Here is a 21,593-nt window from a genome sequence, read left to right as displayed (position 1 = left end):
ACTGGAGTTGTTTATGAGCATAGTAAGTACAAAAAATCACGGGACCGGCTCTCGCCATGTTCAAAATATTCCCAGTAACGCCCTACTTGCGCCACGTGGAGAAACATCCGGCTACGGTGATAAGGCACTGCAGCAACTTCCGGTGCCGTTCTTAAGTTGTCACCGAGTATAGCAATATTGGAGGCCTGCATGCATGAACAGTGAGAGCAAGCCACTAAAGAAGTTGACAAGATGTTTGCAAGTGGCTTTGTTCTAATAAGGGCTTGAAAGCTATTGGAAACTTATTGAAACATCTTGAAAAAGACTTGTCTAGCAAGAAGTTTAGCTTGCTTGCAATTTTGTGTTATCTAGGCGACACAACTTCTCCAAGATGGCTTGCACGAATAACTTTTCGGCTTAGACATCTTCAAGAAGCTTGAATAAGCCTCTGTGAACAGTTTTTAGATTTTGAATGGCCTTTTCTGTGTTTCAACATATAATGGGGTGGGAATGCTAGACAAAGTACTGATTAAATATTACCTGAAGCAGCAACCGCAGTCTTCAGCACACCTTGAGGCATCATCATCATCATCATGAACAGCCCTCTGGGTCTATTGCAGGACAAAGGCCTCTCCCACCATCGACCTCCAACCGCTCCTGTCTGGTGTTGCTCGAGTCCATTTGTCTCCGCAATTCCCTATTTTGTCCTTCTATCAAGTCATTGGTCTTCCCCTTCGAGACCTGTCTCTCGATATTGCATGCGTCTAGCAACAAGGGAATAGGCGTTTCAGAGGGGGAACTTGAGGTTTACATTGCCTTACAGGCTCCCATATGATGCACTGCAATGTTACGCGTAATGTGGTGAGGCGCATCATTTTGCTGACTTGAGCATGCAATGCAGAACACGACGTGGTCAGGACAGCACATTTAAAGTAGAGTGCTAGCTCTATGGTGCGTACGGCTGAGGGTTTTGCCCAGGATATTTTCTAGCATTGCCTGTACCTCAAAGGAGACATAGCGAACGTGGTAAGTTAACAATAAGATGAAAATGTAGGTGGGGAGCATGCAAGACATGCGGTGAGCCTCCGGTGTGATGTGGTATAGTTTGACGACATCGAAGAAAATGCGGTAAGAAATTGGGTCAGTCACACCGCTCAAGGAGATGTTCCGTTTCAAAATAGGTACAAGCCCGGCACTTTTGGTGCGATGCAGAACGTTAAACGTGTTGATATGCCACGCCACGCCTCTAAACTGACCTACAATATACCAAACTACCCGTATGAAAAGAATGCGAAAAATTAAGCTAAGATCATTTTGCGCTTAAAAAAATTAGTAGTTTCGCAAGAAAAAATTTGGCTTTTCTAGGGCTTGAACCCGGCACGTTCACTCCAAAACCCAAGATTCGACACCTAGACTATACTGAAGTGAAACAGCAGAGTTCTTTTAGCAGCCAGTCAAAAGAATAGGGAGGAGCATTTTAGCTGAACCAGTAATGTCGCTGGGTGCACACAGGAAGTGCATGGCTTGTACCCACTGGGAAACGAAATCTCGCCTGCCAAAGAGGTGTCCGCAGCCAACCGCGGAGTTAGCTCCATTTTTAATAGTACTCTGAATATGATCGTAGTCCAGCACCTCTCCTGTTAATTCACGTCTTCTGGTCTGGAGCCTAACATGCACGCTACCCATTTTCCTGGCCGCCAACATGTGACTGCTGACGTGCTAGGCCATTGGTCGAACTCTAAACGAGCATCTCGAGCGACAAAAGCTCTATTGTCTTTCCTGCGAAGCACAGGACTTGATCACTCTTTAAACAGGACTCTCTTAATGAGCGCGTCATCTTCATCACAGTCATTATCATCATCTGTTCATTGACTCCATTTTTTCATACATCTGGTGTAGCAAGCTAGGCGCCTTGGCCAGGGTAACCTCACCAGTATCATTAAAGACTATTCTCTCTCTCTCTCTATCGAGCAACTGCTGTAAAATAGAATGTAGACAGTCATATTGACTTAGATCTACTTGCAAAATTTTTATTGAATTACCCGGAAATACTCCCTGCAGGCAGGGCATTGCAAAAATTATCTGTGTAATGGAACATTCAAAAAGGGGAAAGATATTCTTGGGCATGGAAAGCAAGACAGAACCAGCTACCAGATTACCCAATGCAATAAACTCAGAAGAATTCCAAAACCCTCACCGAAGTCTACACAGTGATGAATTAATGCACTTTAAACAAGAAAAAACAAATCAGCCATCAAGCAGCATGACAACGCCGAGTCGCTGCACATTCTGTGTGGGAGGAGGAGGGTACGAACAGCAAAAAAATTCGGCTGGGCGCAACTCGCCCGATAGTAGATCATCCTACGGTGGACCATCAGGGAGCCCATCATCTATTGAATTGTCAATGGGGCGTATAGTGGGGTCCACTCTCAGGTAGTCTTCTATCGACGGCATGAGGTTTAGTTCGTCGGCGCACTCTTTGAACATCATCAGCACGACGCTGGGAGGTTGGTTCGGGTCCAGTAGGGCCGCCATCTCGTCGACGTAGCTATCCGATGGGCTGTAGGATCCCGCCATCGTCCGCTCGATCAAGTCATCGACGATCTTGTCTGAAGCCGCGTAGTCGACTCTCACTCTGCCGGCCACCGACGCAGCCTTATGGACGGCAGAAGGCCTGCTGGATCCTTCCTCGTCGTCACCGGTCTCAGCGTCGCTGGTGGATTCTTCTGAGCTCCAGAGGCTGTCCCAGTAGGCGCGGTTGTATTCGTGGGCCGCCACGTCCGATGACGTTCCGGCAGCCCTTGTCGGCACGCTGGACGGACGCGAAGATGGCCTTTCAAGGCGAACAAGCTGTGCAGCGCGTCGCTGTCTATCTAGGGCACGCCTGACCGCTGTCTGTCTCCTACGCGATGGCGTGCCGTTTCCTCGGCTGTTCACCACGCGGCCACCATGCACAGTCCTATGGCCCTGGTGCGGTCTTCCCGATGAGGGCCCGGGGCCGCCGCCATCTTCCTTCTGGTTCGTTTTGTCTTGAGAGACACCCTTCTTACGAGTCACTGCCGGCAGCATGTCGGGGCGGCCTCTAATGAAGAAGTCGTTTTGAAACACGTGAAAATCGCGTGGTCCCGGATTTGCCGCGGTCGCCCTCTGTCTGGAACGAACCTTTCGGAACCCGTACAGGTTTAACTGCCTGATGAAACTGGTGAAGTTGTTCGTCTTGAAGATGTCCACGCGGTTTTCAAGATAGTCCGACAGGAATTTGTAATAGTCGACAACTACAGCGGTGCCATCCGTGGACCAAGCAATCGCGCCGGACTCACATTCGTTGACGATCTTCCAAAGCTTCTGGGGGAAACTCAGATTAGCGAACGGCTGGTCTTCGGAGCTTGGAGAGAGCGGCGATTCCTCGGGCGCCTCTGAAGGATTCATGGGCGTTAGAACAAAAGAGCACGCGCGGGGGGATGATGGGATTGCGGCAGGCGCTGCACGTGCGCTCTTGCCGTTTTTTTTTTTTAATTTCATGTGTGCCTCCATAAAAACTGCCAAAGAATGCGTAGTGCACGTGCAAGTGTCTCCTCGCCAATTTAGTACGGGAAAGCCTTGCGTCATGAGACGATGTACTCGGTGTTGACCGTCCACATCTGATGGTACCAGGAAACCTCGCGGAGCGCGACACGTGAGGAGAACTGGCTCAGTCCATCCACGGAGAATGCTGATTCTGGGGTAGTCGGGGTGTGGAGTGTCAAAATTATTTGCGCTGTGTCTCCTGTCACAGATTGGTATCATCTAGCCACGGTGAACGCTCTTTCTGAATTGGAAAACATTTAATTATACAGTGAAACCTCGTTAAACCGTACCTGACGGGAGGTGAAGAAAGTACGTACTAACCGGCACTACAGTTTGTCCGAATGCATTAGGTTAAAGGGAAACCGAGTCGGGGATTCCACTTCACTACCTATAAAAAGGAACTACGGCTTATGCGGGTACAGTTTAACGAGATTACACTGTAATTCTATTTGGCATATGTCCCGGCGGAACACCGTCTTGTACTAAGGGTACCACCATCGCTCACAGCCTGATGTGTCGCAGTATATGTCCTGGCGGAACCCGTGGTGTCTGAAAGCGCCTCTAGCCAGTTTGGGCAGGGCTAACAGCAGAGGTGAGAGAAGAGACCTTGACTGTCTTCATAATGTTTCTATGGGTAGTTCACAACACGAGGCCGCGGTGTTACGCCGGGACACATGCTGCGATGCATCAGGCTATAAGCGATGGTGGTACCCTTGATCCAAGATTAGAATTCTGGGGAAGGGGTTGCGTAAAGTGTCTCTAGTCTGCCTGTTGAAGTGAAGTCATTTTGCGCGGTCTGATGTAACAGATTCGTAGCTTGTCAGGAGTTTCGAATGGTCGGTAACCAATGACGACGAAGAAAAAAAAAAGGAAGATCTTTCACTAGCGGTGCAACGCTGGAGAAAAAACAGCAGAGCTGGGCGACCTAGCTTCTCCCCCATCTGACAGCGGATCCCAGGAGAGAGGGGGCAGCCGGACCCCAGAAGTGCAAGGCCGTTTTGGACGGCGCTGTAAAGCAAATACCATTAAAGTATGTTGGTTGGTTGGTTGGTTGGTTGCCTCAGATTATGGCACATACCCACGCGGGGGATTGGCCAAGAAGCTTTGTACCTAATCAGGATGTGACCTCTATTATTTTAGATCTCAAAATTTAGAAAATGAAATACAGAACAGAAATTTTTAATATGTATAATATGAAGGTAGAGTCAGGAAGAAAAATGAAATAAATGTGAACGCTTAGCTGGCTAGCAGGAAAACCTGCCTGTCGCCGCAACATAGGAGTGTAGGGCAAACACAACATCCCTGTGGCAGACTCCAAGGGCGGAAGCGCCTAGTGACAAAACTTCGGAAGTACGTAGTTATCGGAAGGTGGAGGCGCCTAAAGGTTGACTCCAGATGCGCGCGTCGCATTGGGGAGAAGCTGCGGCAATTAAAGAGGAAATGTTCTATATTTTCCAGCTCGTCACAGAAAGGGCAATGCGGGGATGGGGCCAGACCAGATTTATAAAGATAAAAATTTAATGGGGGAATTTTGCACCGAAGTTTAGTGATTGCTACCTCGCATAGCCTTAATTCACAAAACATCGGCTTCCATGCATGACGAAGGGGGCTATAATCTTTAGAAGAGAGAAGGGCGTCTTGCCGATAAGTCTGGAGTAGTTGCAAACGTCTAAATCTCGCCCCCAATAAAAAGCTATCATTTGGACACTGCACGACCACAGGCTACCAAGAGACATACTGGCTAATTGATCAGCCACTTCATTGTACGAGATTCAGTAGCACTCGTCATCCCTATCGTCTTCGTCGTCCGACGGCACAGCCGCTTAGGGTCAATCCTCTTGTAGGGCGTCCTAGCCTCGGTGACCTTTATTTCTTCGTCAGCTGCTCCGGTGGGCGTCTCCGCGTGTGGATTGTGAAGGGTGGCTTGACAGATTCGTGCCCGCCTCTGCAATAGCTCGGAAACACGTGAGACGAGTTGGGCGGATGCTCATGCTTCTTCAAATCCGGTCTCTTGCTAACTTCAACCTTGTGGTCGCCATTTTAGACCGCGAGAAGCATTCCAATCATTTGCAAGCTATTTATAAAGCGCAAGTCTACGCACGCTCCTCGTACGGCGAGCAGGAACCGAAGACTGTCACCCTCGAATAGAAAGTTTTAGCAAAGCGACGCTATTGGCGGTGAGATCTTTGAGTGGCGCCCCCTGGCTCTGACGTCGGCTTAGGGATTCGCGCCGCTGTCGTCTGCTACACTCCGCTTGGGAGGGGCAACAGTGCCTGGGCTAGAAATTACCCGCTTCGTTGCCGTAGTGCGTTGAAAAGCGTATTTCTAGCGACTCAGTTATTTTGCCAGCTTCTGACGCATCTGAATAATTTGAAGCTGTATCCCCCTCAAGTTTGCAACACACGAAGAGATAGAGAACAACTTTCTTCAGAGTATCGCTCAGAAGATCCTGTGTAACTCGTCTTTTCTTGCTTATTCGTGAGGATCAGCGATCAGAGCTTCTCGATAAGTATTCAAAATGCGTAGGCTTCCCTGCAGTATTTTTGAGATGCTCCTATGAAGGCTCAACAGTCTAATACTACGTATCAAGCAGCGGCCTCTACACGCTCATCGCACAGCAGGAAATAAAGCGGCTTTCTTCTGTTTCTTTCGTTGTTGTCTTGTATCGGATTAATGTTTCTTGCTTTTTTTTTTCGCCCAACGCATTAATTTTTCTGCGCCGTCACCAACTTCTTATTAGGAGGTTTCGGGATGCTTGTGAGCCTCACAAAGGTCGTGTGGATATTTCCTTCATTTTGTATGGCATACATTCCCTTCTTCACAAATTGGCTTTCATTACGGCTGCGTGCAAGAAGGTTCATATCCGTGCTTTGTTTATTCACATGCAAATACAATGAGAAGGTTTGTGCTGCACCACCGCGATCGCGCCCTAAACAACGTGGTCCACAGTACTCGAAGGCGGCTTTTGTGTTCCGAATTTCTATCGTAATTATATCGTTATCATAACGAACTGACTCTCAACTCGAACAATGATGACATGATTACGGTGTTGAAGGCATGATATACTCGCCAACTAACGGTAATAAATAGTATACCTGCATATATTACAAGACTCGAAACCTAAGAAGAATTCCAAGTAGCTCTTTATTGCTTTTCAACCCTTCCAGGCGCGAAGAACAAATCCTATTCTACTCGGGATGGCGTTCTATGATTTGAAGAAAATTACTTTTACTCTCTTGTCCTGGACTGAGGACCCGGCCCACTAACCAGATCGATTTAATTGTTAAACAAAGTTTTTCCCTCCTCCCGTTACTCCTCCTCTTCCTCTTGAGTGCAGTTTTCCTATAACGCATATCCGAATATCGGGAAGATATGGCTGTGCAAAATGTTCCGAAATGTCCCTCCAGGTTAACAAACATATATGTGTGACTATAAATTTAACGAAGACGTGACTTGTTTTGCTCAATAACCCTTCATACTGGTTAGATGCCTGGTATAGAATCAGCACGCGCGTATATACACACTGGGTTATTTGGAACTCAACCTACAGTTTTTGCAGTCTACAGTGCATGTCGGCAAAATTTCATGCCTTGACAACGTAAAGTGATGGGACAAAACGCGTTCGAGCGTTCGGCAAGGTTGCAAAAACTGTTTTACCTTACATATGATTACCGGGAATCGTGATGCCTTCTGCCAAAGCCGACAGCCCTGAAGGCCTAGAATTTCTTTTGGTCTTCCATTTTGGCTGTTGTCGGTTATTAGCAGCCGACTGTTCCTTTTTTTCGAATGCTTACATGAGAAGCTGACGCCTAGCTCCGACTCTTCGCGCTCCGCACAGGACCGGCTTCGCAAGGAATGGGGTGGCGCCGGCAATGTTTCTCCCGTAGCGGTATCCAAAACTATACTTTAATTGACACCATTGGCTAGTGTATGCGATTTTAAGCCTATTATTATGATAAAAAGTTACCCACACGCCAATTCTGGTGCGGACAAGCATCAGACGTCGACGTTGACCGAGTGCAAAGAAACAGCAGGGAGAGCGATCCTGAGTGAAGCAGACGACAAATGCGAGAATCCCTAAGCTGACGTCACGGAGGCGCGCTTCGCAGCGCCGCCTGTGTTCGCGCTCACCGCCAATACGGCGGGGGGTTCCCGGGACCCGACTGCGCACGCGCGCGCGGGGACGGCGAGGAGGTAGCCACTCATCCGAACGAATGCGCGGGCTCAGCGAGGCATGGGCGCCCATCCCCGCAGAACGAATGCGCACCTGCTCAGTCGGGTCCCGGCACCCCCCGCCGTAGCCGCTTTGCGAAAACTTACTTCCAGCCCGATTACGTCGCCTCCCTCCGACCCACCCCCGTCTCGACGACCCCGCTACGGAGTTCCCAGGCTCAACCGACCAAAAACTTCACGTGGGCAACACAACGGCCTCCGTCTCTACGGGTGGGAGCCTTGCAGCGACCGGCGCGCCACGGGTCCGCCGCGCCGAAGACGACGAAGCGGGAGCTCCTCACGTGGCGCAAGCCCACGCGCAAGCCTGGATGCCGCTGGGCGCTCCTGACGAGGCTCACGTGCGCTCATTATTTTTTTTTTCTAAAGCCACTGCGTGAAGGTCGTGCCGAGTACCTCGCGCCGGGGTGTTTTCTTTTTTTTTTTTTTTTTTTTTTGGTATTCTTAAGCTACCGCCAACGGACCAAGATCAAGCCTAAACAGCTCTGCTGTTAAAAAAGCGGACACGAAGTATCAAAGAAGATATAACGCGAGACTCAAAGGAATGTAACTTGCGATGTCAAGATTGATCAGAATGGAATGATCGATACTGCAGAAGTGGCGGCGCAGGCTACACCACCGGAAAATGTTCAAGCAGTGTCCGATAGCGGGACGGGCCATTATTGCACGCTAGTAATAATGGTTCATCTGTCTGAAGCGAAATTTAATGCCAAAAGGGAGGTGGCTAAACATACCAACCTTACTAAAAGTATGAACGTAGTGAACGTGCACCTTGGGAGTGGAAATGGGAGGGCTGGGGGTGTGCGACGACTGTCACCTCGCGTTGCGCACCTTTTGACATGATTCTACACTTGTGCGTAAAGCCGAGTCTGGGATTACAAAAATAATAATTTCCGCATTCACATGATAATTAAAATGCCTTACGATTGCTGAGTTTTGCGTTTTTTTTTCATTGTTTTGCGATATTTTCAACGGAACTCCAAGCTCTCTATGCATTGAGCCAAATAATTTAAAAATGGTTTGTAAACAGGTAGTGCAGTTCGCAACTTATGATGCTCTGGTAGAAAAAAACTTTATTGAAAGGCTGTTTCAGGGTTATATACGGTCAAAGCGGATTAAAAAGTGCACTTGTCCAATCAGAGTTGCCAAAAATTTGATTTTTGGGCTCTTAAGGTGACAGTAAATGTTCTTCTGCTCCAAATCAAGGTTTTTCTGCTCCAAAATCACGATTTCGCAGCTCCAAGAACTGCTCCCAAATCTGATTCAGCTGTCTCACCCTTGCTCGATTCATCGACGAAGGAACCCGGGGTGATGTTCAACAGCCATCACACGCAACAACCGGACGACCTTATATGCTATGGACGCCAATTGGCTAAATCGGGAGCCAACGGGAGCGGAACCGGAAATTGCCTTCTGCACCGCCGAATAAACGATATCTCCCAACCAAGAGACTGGAGTTCTTATTTACCCTCAACAAAAGAATTATCCGCACAGTTACGTATTCAATATATCACCCGTCCGAAATGTACCCTACTTCCAAACATCGGGCTTCATAATAGTCAAAGATGGACCCGGCATACACGCTGTCTCAGCGCACATTCACCCGACTTACAACAGCGCACACTCACTAAACTCATGCGCATCATCCATAGCGGTAGGCCAAATGACCATACAGGGAGGAGGGCCTGTGAACTAGTCATTTTGTTGACTAAGGCGAAAGCAAAGGCCCTGCTGTCAGTAGCAGGCATTGAAGTCTAAACATTTAATTCGCATCACGAAATCGGGAGCCGCTCAGGGGTCACCTCGTCGACGCGTCGAAACGGCATCTTGTTGCATCATGTTCATGTTCCCCGTCTTCGCGCCATTAACTTACGTGGAGTAGTTGAAAGCCTTTATTGCAACACTGAAAATGCACACGAATACTTTTGTCACTGCTACGAGGAAGTAAAACGATGTAACCATTCTATTGTGGCTATGCATAACTAAAGCGAGGAGCACATTTGCTACTAGCACCATCTGACCACTAAAAACGACTACTCGATCAAGTGAAATTGCTGTCAAAAGCCATTACAGTTTCCAAACGATTAGCGCAATTAAACATAGTGATATGAACGAACTAAATATACCAACAATAAATTGAAAGAACGAACCAGAAACAATGCGAGTTAGAACTATAAATAAATTTTCGGTGTATCAGTGGCAAGCTTATGGCGCAGAACCAAAAAAGAAAAGTGCCCCGTGCACAGCAGTGATGTTGGATCCAGTCTGCCGGTACTGAATCTCGAAAGCGGCAGCTAGTCAGCCAGCGCGTTCTAGCAAACGACCAGTCATCTCGAGCGCTGAGCGCGCATGCTGCGACTTCAGCCATCCACTTTTACAACGGAGTTTCAAAGAGATCATTCGCCGGTGGTACGGACCTCGGTATCCAGCATGCGGACGTCTTCTGTCGGCGACACAAGGGGGGGTTCGTGGCCGTGCCCATGGAGCATAAGCCCGACGGTCTGCAGCTGACTCGGGTACAGCTGCAGGGCCACCGAGTTCCCTCCGTGGATCTCCGCCGGGCTCTCGGAACTCGCCGTTGCTGGCAGGATCCATCCGTCGACGTAGACGTCCGAAGCGGCGTCGTCGACGATTCCTCCTTCGCCGTCCGCCGACGACTGAGCCATCGCATCGCGGAGCTCCCTCCTGGCGTCGACGTACAGGCTGTAGTCATACTCGTCGTCGCTGGCATCGGTGTCACTGGACTCGGTGTCGCTAGTCTCGGTGTCGTCGCTAGAGTCTTGTTGGCATATCGTCGTCATGCTACCACTGTGGGCTCCGTTGTTGGCGCTGCCCGTCATTTCCGACGGCGTCCCGACAGCGTTGAGGGCGGTGCCCATGGTAAGCGAGGGCGGTCTTCCAAGGCGGGCAGGCTGGCCGTCGCGTAGCTCTTGGTCCTGGGCTCGCCTCACCGGAATCTTCCGCTGGCGTCGTGAGGTTCCGTGGCCTCGGCTGTGCCCCGCGCGGGCATTGTCTACGAGGCCTTGGCATCGGCGCGATCCTCCCGACGAGGAGCTGGGCTCGCCGCCATCTCGGTTCTTGTACCAACGGCCTGGCTTGCGGACCACCTTTGACAACATGTCGGGCCTGTCTCTGAGGAAGAATTCGTGTCGAAATACGTGCAAATCGTCGTTTTCCACAAAGTCCGCAGTCCGCCTGAACCTGGAAGCAACCATGCGGAACCCGTACAGATTAAGCTGCCTTGCGAAACTGGCGAGGCAGTTCGTCTTGAAGACGCCACGCCTCTCGTCAAGGTAGTCCGACTGGAATTTGGAGTAGTTTATGACCACTGCCGTGCCGTCCTTAGACCAGGTTATGGCGCCGGACTTACATTCGTTGACGATTCTCCAGAGCTTCTTGGGGAACCTCCAGTGTTGAAATTTGCGCGAAGAGAACAGTTCGGTTGCTTCGGAAGGATCCATGGGCGTTCGAACGAACGCGACGGCCCACGCGAGTCAGGATGGAATATACCTTCACGAGCTGCACGTGGTTGTATTCTATTTTATTCGCGCTTATTCGGCAGTACGAACATTCGGAGCAAAAAAACGAAAACATAAAAGAATTCTAGAAAAGAAATAGAACAGCTACGAGGCGTGCTGCGGCGGAGTTCCGGCGCGGCCCCATATAGTGCTCTCATTGCACGCTGTGTTACTTGATTCTATCACTAAATCCGACATTGTTGTGCATGTTGATGTAATAACGTTGGCTGTTTTGTACTTTGTGGCTTAACACTAAAGCTTTTCTTTTACTTTCCTAAAGAAAAAAATAAAGAACGCAGCGCAGCACTTTTGTTGTCGGAAGAGGAGGAAGACAAAAAAACTTATTTGAGCCGATAAAAAAGAAACAACAACATCAAAAGCTTCGTGGCATCTTCTCATTCCAGAAAGCCGCGGGCTGCCGCCGCTGCTCGGGGCCGATTGACCAAGAATTCCTTGAGAAAGTAAAAAAAAAAAAGAATCAAGTTGCGGACTGAGCCGATGATACTGAAGCAACCAACGTTAAGGCCTCCTGGTGAGCCTGAAAGACACTGCATCAACGTGCACAACAATGTCTGATTTAGGGATGGAATCAAGGAACAGAACTTGCAGGGAGGAGGAACAAACATGTATCTAAAGTTGTCAGCCCTGGGGAAGACTCCTCATTCCAGGACCCCTTGAGTCTGTCCGGCTTCTTGGGCTCGCTCTACCAGCCAAAGCTGGTCGTCAGGGTCCGAGCTGGACAGTGCTCTCTCCCAGTGCTCAGGGGAGGGGAAAGGCAGGGGGGGGGGGGGGTGGGGTCGGTAGGTGGGGGCTCTTATCACAGCCCCACATGATATGGTAGAGGGTGCCCGGAGCCTCGCAGAAGCGGCATTGCGAGGAGTACTGGCTGGGGGCCAGAATGTGGGCTCTAGTGGGATGGGGAAATGTGTTTGTTTGAATGCCTCGGAGGTGGCGCTCTTGTTCTTTAGTGAGGCTTTTGTGCGCAGAAGGATATAGCGTTCGTTCCAGACGGTAATGCTGAGTGACTTCGTGGAACGACAAGAGAGGGGAGACCTGCCACTGCTCGCCGAACTCCTGGCTTGCCCGGTGGGTCAACTCTCGGGCACTCTGATGGGCAGCTTCGTTGCCAGACACGGCGGAGTGGGCTGGAACTTAAATAATCCTTACGGGATGTCGAGGAGGCCGCCGCTCCATGGCACGCCTCGCAATTTTCACCGTGCTGTAAACACTGGCCCATCTCCGTCCCCTACCGGGGCTCTGCGGCCCTCGCCACATGGAGTTTCGAGTCGGAGCATCTGAACGGGGATTAAGCTTCATAATCAAGCCTCGATCGCATTAAGCCAAAGCCAACAACGTTACATTATGCCAGAGGCTTCGAAAGGTTTTGAAGGTGGGTTGGGGGAGCGCTCCAGACACGATATGATAATGGCAATATTGATAATGATTTCGTGGTTTGTGTTCGAGGTCTGAAATTGATTGCTGTTTTCCTAACTGAACTTTTAATTATCTACGATTTATTTCAAGTAAGTGGCTTGACCCTGTAATGCCCAAACAATTAAAACTAGATAGAAATTCGAATGCTTTATTACATTATAGTTTGACACTCAAACAATAAAAAAACGTGAGATTTTTTTTTCTCCCAGGGTGATCAAATTACGTATATGCAATGTATCATAAACGCACAAAAAATAAGTATATGGACTATATACTTACATATATAATGTAGTTATATAGTGCAGCATATACCCATTTACAAGTCGGTATATGTATGCTTACATATCAAGTAGATATATATAATGTGTCATATACCTGCAAAAAAAGTGTATCATACACCCAATGAAAGTGGGTGTAGACCCACCGGGTGCGCTTATGATGGAGGAATACATCTTTCAAACTGTATTTGGGAGTCCATGCGGGCAGTTATCGAGCTATAGTTTTTTGAAAAAGACTTAGGAGGTATCCGAAATGACACAGTGGGCATTTCTTGGCGGTCGAAAGGCCCAGATGCGAGTAAAAAAATCCGAAAGATGGCGTATCTTATATGATACGTTGGGCATTACAGGGTTAATTATTATTACGTAATAATTAAGGCTATCATTTGATTGGCAAGGGACGAGCAATCGTATACCCTCCGCGTGGTTCTCGGGCGGAACTTGCAAGCGCCTTCAAGAGCGTTGTAATCGACATCGCAAGTAAAATTATTTTAAAGGAGTATAACACTATATTTTGTAGGTGAGATAACGTGGGAGATAGATTGGTGTGAATTACACGCATAGCACATAATCTGCAAAATATCAGCGGCAAATACAGCCTAGAACATATTTGGAATCAATTTTAAAGTGGGCGTAACGCAACCGAGCAGCCAGCGGAGGCCCTCGCGACATCCACATCTACTTGGATGTGGAGTAAATAAACAATATCCAAACACGTCACGAGTTTGTGTTGGGCGCTTCCGCACTGCCGGCGCTTTCTCGCTGGCTCGCCGCTCCGATCGCTCTCGAGTTAAACGATCCGATCGTTGGCGGCGGAGGCGCAGGCATTTCGTCTCATTGGGCAGCTGGCCGCGACCTAAGCTCTACAGCGATTCCAGGCGCTTTGTTTTTATTGCTTTTTGTTAAGCCTGAGCCGCATGGCGCGGTTCGCGTCGTCGTTGAGCGTGCGATTTTTGGCCCCCGCGTCGACGATTATGCGCGCGCGCGGCAGCTTCTGCCTCGCTCAGAAAATGACGCGCGTCGCGCGCAGCATTGGGTGGAGCCTGACGACTTGCGCCAGTGGTGAGGCGCGCACCTCAGGGCGGCAGTTTCGAAGCGCTCGAGACAGCCGGCTGGCTCCGCCGGGGATGTTTAGGCTTACCTCCCCAGCAGATATTGAATGGGCGCTTTCACTAGCGACGCGGATGATGTTTTATAGTACCGTTTTCACCCACATTATGAGCTCCTTTACCGCACAAGCAACTTCGTGTGTGCCTAGAGAGCGCTTAGAAGTGGTCGCTCGAGCTCGCCACACCGATTCGCGGCCGAAGCCGCCGCCATGTTGCCGTCGCCTGCCTGGCCGCGCGCAGCGTGCGGGTGGCTCCGCAGCAGCGTCAGCGCGCCTGTGGCGTGCGCGGCTCGTTTTCGCGAGCGGAACACGCTCCATGCGGTTCACGCTTTACACTGGCCGCAAAAACGCGCCGGCCATACGACAGGCGCACTGAGCACTTGGTCGATGTGCGGCCGGCGGCCGCGGCCGCGAAGTGGCGCAGGCAGGCGCAGGAAGCTCGAGTGATAGCTTGTTACTGCTCCACTAAATGGCACTCATGGCGTAAACAAAACTTTGGATACGAGGAAATAGGTAATGATGTGATGGGAAATCGCATTAAAAATCGTCACCTGCGCCTCTTAGAGCGGCAATCGAATATCCGCCGAAGAGTTAAGCCTAACACATCTGTAGGCGGACCTGTCAGACCGGCCGCCTGCTCCCAAGCCACTCCCAGAGCGCGTCTCCCCACCCACTGCCTCGAGTGTCGCGCGTCGCTCTCTTGATGCGGCAGCAATTTGCACTCGCAGCGCCTGCATCACGACCACGGTCGCTTTTTAATTAAGCGGCTGACGAGATCAGTACGTAGGGGCATTAGCAGCGGCATAACTGCTGCCGACGCGGAATCGACAGTGCTACGGCGGCTCTGTTTTGTGATATCCGTCCGACAGTCACGTGGACGGCTTTGTTTATACAAAATCCAATCTTTCACTCACGATTCCCCTACTGCAACAGTGACGTCAAATCAGATCTCCACCACCTAGTGTGGACGTACCCACACTTTGCCAAACATCCCCCAGACAGCCTGACAAGCATTAATCCCAACACCTTACAACGTGAAGCACATACTGGAATAGACGGATCTTATTACGAACAGTTGCCGCTTTTGCAGTTAAGAGTGGTCTGACGCGGGTAGTCTAACTGGGGCCGACCCTGGTGAATACTTTCAGGCCCCTATAACAAGAATCCCGTTTTTGAATACAGTCCTTGATTGGTAATTCCCTTCTTTCCATCCCTCTCCCATACGATCAATCAATCAATCCAATCTTTCGCGGCACCCGCTGAACCGAAACTGCGACTGGCCGCATTAAAAACGTCTGTAATTAAAAAGCCGTCGCGCGCTGAAGCAAATGATGCTTCCACACGTTATCAATAGGTCATTAGCTACTTATCGAAACAGAAATAAAAGATGCAAATTTTTTTGTGTCATTGCCCCTTTAAGGAAATAATTTACTCTTCCCTACAGGAAGAGCAAAACTAATGATACCTGTGCCTAAGTTACCCTAAGTAACCCAGGAAATGTCCGCGAGCAGAAATCCGAGTAGGGAGACAGGGTGTGGCACTGTAGCAGCAGAGGCGTGGGGAAAAGGACGGAGAGGGTGGTATGTCCGCGCTCGGCGCTGCAACAGAGGTGCGGGGGTGAAGGTGAGGCCTAGGGACGCCGTGTGCCGGCTGCCGCGGTGCGGGAGACGATGAAGAGAGGGGGTGTCTGCTCCGCACAGGAGCTGGGGAGAGGGAAGAGGGCGTGGTTTGGCGCGTCGGCAGCAAGCAAGGAGGTTGTACAACCTTCTTGGTCGGAAGCCAAGGCGGGGTAGGGTGGAGAGTGGGGTGCGTTGGCGCTCGGTGCTGCATTAGAGCCGCTGAGAGGAGGAAAGGGCGTGGCGCAGCAGCAGCCAAAACACAGGAGAGGGGTGGAAGTGTGGCGTCGAACGCGACACAGCCGCTCCCGCCGCCAATCACGCGGAAGCCACTGGCCGGCAAGACGCGGCAGTTTCGTGCATTACTTTGGACTGCGTCCCGGTCAGTCGTGCTGTGTTCCGTGAACGTGGGCAACCTGATGAAGTTGAAACAGCTTTGTTGTGTAATCCACCACCATATGAATGGTTCGGCCCACCAATTTTAGATGCAAAGCATCTCTTAGTCGACCCTCCGTCGTCCGGCGTCCGCACCTCTCCTCCTCTCCACAACAGCTGTGATAACGCCGCTCTCTCTCCCCTCCTACTCTCCACACCACCTGTGCGCTACCGCGCGCTGCTCCTCTTCTCTCTGCACACCAGCTGTCCAGCCACGCACATGCACGCTGCTGCTCCTCTCCACTCCCTCTGCTCTGCAAATAAATCCGTTCGCGCTCCGCTCACTTGCTTCTCCGGTACTGTGCGTCCGATGACTGCAAACGGACGCCAACGATTTCGTCAGCGAACTGGCTGGCAGACCTTCAACTAGTGCCAGCCAGCACACTGTCAGAACCGCGAGCACCTCCGAAGACAAGGCTGCACAGAGGAGAGCTCGCGACGCCGAACGTAAACGGCAGCGTCGAGCAGCGGATTCCCGGCTTCAAGAACAAGAAGCGGCTTTGAAACGCCAGCGGCGAGTAGCTGATCCAGATGGCGTTCGGCAACGTGACAACGCTTCGAAACGCCAGCGTCGAACAGCGGATTCCTCGCTTCGAGAACGAGAAGCCGCAAAACGTTCCCCACTACTCGATAAATAAAGAAGACATTTAATACGCTACTACACGTGTCTTTACTCTAACAACCAATTAACACGCTACTACTCCACGGCTTTGCATCCCCTCAGGGTTCCCACGTGGGAAGATGGTGCAATTTTTTTGGAGTGCAGACACCGGCAGGAATTGCTTGTTTCAGTATTTGTGCCTTCAAAGCTTATACTAACACCAACCACACGTTGTATGATTTGCAGCCACTACATAGAGATGCACTCAAGGGACGAAAGGAAGTTTGTTGTTCGTGATGACAAACTGAGGGAGCTCCTTGCTTTTTACCAGGCGAGCCACAAGCCCTGCAGCAGTGAGTTCAAGGGGGAGGGAACAATGCTCTACATAACAAGAAGATGCCCCGACAGCACTGAGAAGTGGCGAAGTCGGCCCATGTTCGGCAACGTTCCTGTTGGGAACTTTATGCTCGCAGGAGCAATCCTAAGGCAAAAAAAGCCTTATAGGTGTCTAATCTAACGCGAAAAGTGACCGTAGTCATCGTCGTCATACCAAAACGGTAGAAAAATAGCCACTGCTGTGAAGGAAAAATTAGGTTCTTGTGGGAGTTGAACCTGGGAACCCGGGGAAAGCTGAAAGTTGAGGCTGTAGGCAAGTGGAGCTTCTACTATCACGAGAGGGCCTATTTGTTTTTAGCAATGAGAAACATGAGCATCTATCGTTTATTTATGCCACCATGCAGTATGTCACCTTGCTAAGCTTAAACACAGCTCTAAAACATCAGGTGTTCTGAAAGAAAATCAGATGTGTATACCCAGAGGCACCATGTAGGCAGGGACACGCGCATGCATCACTGACAACCACATGTCCACTAACAAAGAAGAAACTCAGATCCCCTTATGTGCTTAAAGAAATCCTCGCTTAAAATGCACGGGGCAAACGTTCTCACATATGTGTATGTTCAGCTACCAGCAAGTTTAGAAATTCTTGCCAATAAACTGTTATTCTGCTTGATATGTGTTCGCGTTACTATCCCCAGACAGCTTATCAAAACTGATGGACGTGAAAAAAGAAAACACCCGTGTGTCGAAATTTCGCCGATTGTTAAAGATCTTCAGCTGGTTAGTATTTCTCTGGAGCCCACTAGTGCGGTCTGCCTCACAGCCCAGGTATAGCTCCGCCACACTAAACCACCAGAATCTGAATTTGAATTTACTTTATCTAAACTCTGAGGAGTCTTCTACTGCTAACAGAAATGGGACAGTACATGTCGAATGTGTAGGCAACCAAACATTTTTTTCACACACATCTCTCACTCTAGGCCAGAACGGTCCTCATTTGAATGAGAATAGGGCAGTTCACCCCGTAGTAAGTGTACAAAGCCAAGTTAGGTGTGGTAAGAAACCAAGGTGAAAATGTCTCACCAGTTTGCAGGTTGGTATGTCAATCTTTATGCTTACTAGTTTAGTTGTATGTACAGAACTGCATCAAAGAAATGTTTTCATTTTGAAGCTTTCCCAGACCAATAATTATTTGGTTTGACTTTTATTTCAAATTTACATCTGTTTCACGCAGAAAACCCATTTTTTGAAGTCAGTGTCATTGTCGTGCAGAATGCTGAGTGATACCTTCACTGCATGACTTGCATGCACTGCAAACACTGCGTTGTTTTTGCTACAGTGAGGCCTTGAAAGCTGTCAAACTAAAATTGCATTCCATTGTTTTTGAGAGCTCTGAATTAATACAGAGAATAAAAATGCCTCTACAAATTTTTAAAAACACGTTTCAGTAACAGTTGGCACATGAAATTTTGCAAACTACGAGATCACAGTTATGTCACTGACAATGACTTTGCACATTCTGCAATAAAATCTCGAAGAATGGCCGAAAAGCCTGGTGCTCTGTCATTACAACTGAAATTGCGATGATCCGTGGTGGCTGCTTTTTTGTTGGAGGCGAAAAGCGGAAATGCCTGTTTGTCAAGATTTCGGTGGACATTAAAGACCACGAAGTGGTCGAAATTAATCCGGAGCCCTGCACTACGGCACGCCTAATGGCTCAAGTGTAGCTTCTGCGCGTTAAACCCCGCAATCAATCAATCAATCAAAATTCAAATAATGAGTAAAAAGAAAAAGATAAAGATAAATGTGCATAATTTTGATAATGGTTCATGCCTAGGATCAACAAAAAAAAACACGTCTTAGCATTACGGCACCTTCACAGCTGCAACTGTTTCAGCTGCAAACATTAAACAGGTGCCAAAAAGTTGGACTTTCTTGTTACAACATAATGTCCTTTTCTTTTTCTTCCTTTTTTCAGCTTTCTGACGAGTGGCAAGCACAAATGGTCGGAAGACTTGGAGATGCAGAAATCAACCTAGCAGGTGACACACGATACAACCTGCCTGGTCACTGTGCAAAATCCTGCACATGTGCTGTGCTGGGCACTTCAAAACTGATAACAGTTGGAGAGGCACTAAGTGATAGCTATGCAGCTAGGGCAAAACACAGGAATTTCTTTATGAAGGGGCCACAAAGAAAATACAACTCTGTTTTAATTTGAAAGAACTAGATGTTTGTAACTTACTCAGCTCTATTCCATGAAAGAGTTTTTTTTTTTTAAGCAAAAAAATGCAAGAAATACTGAAAAACTGTCCAATTTTGCACTGTACTCGGTGACAACTTAAGAACGGCACCGGAAGTTGCCGCTGTGCCTTATCACCGTAGCCGGATGTTTCTTCGCGCGGCGCAAGTAGGGCGTTACTGCGAATATTTTGAACACGGCATGAGCCGTTCCCGTGATTTTTTGGACTTAATATGCTTATAAACGACTCCACTGACGACAAACAAACTGCGTGAGACAAGGCAGACGATATCGCGCATTCATAGCAAACCCCTTTCAAAACGCGCGCGCACTCACGTCACGGTTCCGGCGCTTTGGCGGAGTGACACACTACATGAGGTGGTGCCGTTCTTGAGTTGTAACCGAGTGTACAATGTTATATAATATGGGCAAGAGTGACGTCATAGGGGCCAGCACTGAAAACGTGATAATTTGTCAACTGCATGTTAGCGTTCCAGTGATACTATTAAACAGAACCAGCGGCCCGACTACAGTCGCCCAGTCATGTTTCTTGGTGGTGGCTTTGGGTGGTGGCCGCCAGTCGTTCTGTGATGTCAGAGAAAAATCTCCGGAAAGTGGCTGGGTAGGTGTCACGGCTTCACAAGTTTCCTCTAATATCTCGGTTATTTGTTTGAAGGCTGATGTACAATGGGTACCATTGTTAACACGACAAAGCAGTCTTTTTTTAATGATACGAACTTGTATTTCATTTTCATGGCCCCCTTAATTAAGAGGGGAAGACAGCTGTTAAAACAGCTTCCTTTAATTTTTAAGTAAACTCTGTGAAACTTGCCAGTCTTGCTGCTTCTTTCCCACTGATTTCAAATACGCTGTTATTTTTTCAGTAAGTCAATGAGTTACCAAGATAATTAGAGATAGTAATTTCTGGAGGAACAGGGGACAAAACAGTGTTGGCCATAAAACTGTAATCTTTAAATTTTCCACTACTATGAACCCTGGTGAGTGCAATAACAGAATTGGTTTTCTGATGCACCGCCCGGAACTAATTTTGCACCTCATTCAATCTTGGTGGCACCACTGACAAGGAACCATTGTGAATGCCCATTTCAAACGCCAAGTTTAATCAACTGTAAAATTAGTTCCAAGTCGTGCATCAAAAAAAAAAAAAAAAAACGATTCTCTTATTGCACTCACCAGGGTTCATAGTATTGTGAAACATAAAGATTGCAGTTTTATGGCTGGCATTGTTTTGTCTATTGTTCCTCTGAAAATGGCTAATTATCTCTAATTATCTTTTTGACTAATTGACTGACTCAAAATATAATGGAATATCTGCAATCAGTGGAAAAAGGTAGCAAGATTGACAAGTTTCACAGAGTTTACTTAACAATCTTTGTAACTACCTAATTGACTGACTTAAAAAATAATGAAATATCTGTAATCACTGGAAAAAAAGGCAGCAAGATTGACAAGTTTCATGGATTTTATTTAACAATTAAAGGAAGCTGTTTTAGGAGCCATGTCCCCCTTAAAGGGACCTCTTTGAACAGTGCAAGTAAACCTGCACGACGTTTAGATTACATTGCCAGGAATACCTGAGCCAAATATTACACGTGCACATGAAGAGGTGAGCGCGCAAACCGCTGTGAAAGACAAGGGAAAACCAACCACGTTCTCTTGAGTTTTCCTCATTATGCATCCCCTGGCATGGCCTAAAGGACGTCATTGGGGCCATGGCTGTCCTATTGGCTGTCGCTGGTCAACTTTGCGGCTTATTTCTCTCATTTCCTGTGACGATCCGCCGGCTGTGTACCAACCTCTCCTGTGCCTAAACCTGTACGCACAGTTTTGACGTTTCTTTCGTGTTTTGAGTGCGCGTGGAGCTTGAGTGACGAACTCAATACTCCCCTTTCAACGAGACCACTCGACAACAAACGTTTATAGCTTCAAAAACGCCCTACCAGCCTGAGCGCGCACTTGCCAGCAGGCAGCCATGCCTGCTTTTTTGTGGCACCAGACCGAAATAGACCCCTCCACATTGCAGAAAGAAGAAGAAAACTCCCCGGCATGTGATATATTGAAGGCCGCCTGAGAGAACGCCGGGAGCTGCTCTCTTCTCCGAAAGAGAGTGCGCAGCTTTCTTCGCATTGTCTGCGGTCGAGTTCAGAGGGAACAATTATGCGTGATTTCTCATCGCGCGTAGTTTCAGTGACATAGTGAACGGATTTTCAAAATTCTTGCGGGAG

The 21,593-nt window shown here is 48.7% G+C and overlaps 1 protein-coding gene and 1 long non-coding RNA gene across 3 annotated transcripts in view; one reads left to right on the top strand and one right to left on the bottom strand.

The window, feature by feature from the left end:
• The window catches only part of LOC144150106 (uncharacterized), a 210,695-nt gene that overhangs the window by 23,493 nt on the left and 165,609 nt on the right, over positions 1-21,593 (top strand). For both annotated transcript variants that reach the window (XM_077681920.1, XM_077681919.1), the window contains exon 3: positions 19,084-19,147. Coding sequence is in view for 1 of the 2 variants with exons in the window: in XM_077681919.1 (XP_077538045.1) it covers positions 19,084-19,147 (64 nt within the window). In the remaining variant the exon portion in view is untranslated. The remainder of the gene's footprint in view (positions 1-19,083; positions 19,148-21,593) is intronic.
• Positions 1-21,593, bottom strand: part of LOC144150107 (uncharacterized) — a 131,187-nt gene that overhangs the window by 81,786 nt on the left and 27,808 nt on the right. The window lies entirely within an intron of this gene.

The sequence above is a fragment of the Haemaphysalis longicornis genome, unplaced genomic scaffold, assembly GCF_048455015.1.
Source record: "Haemaphysalis longicornis isolate Haplotype H1 unplaced genomic scaffold, Haemaphysalis longicornis Haplotype H1 scaffold_8, whole genome shotgun sequence".
In the NCBI taxonomy this organism is placed as follows: Eukaryota; Metazoa; Arthropoda; class Arachnida; order Ixodida; family Ixodidae; genus Haemaphysalis; species Haemaphysalis longicornis.
Note: the sequence above shows the minus strand (reverse complement) of the source record. Positions and strands in the feature narration are given on the sequence as shown.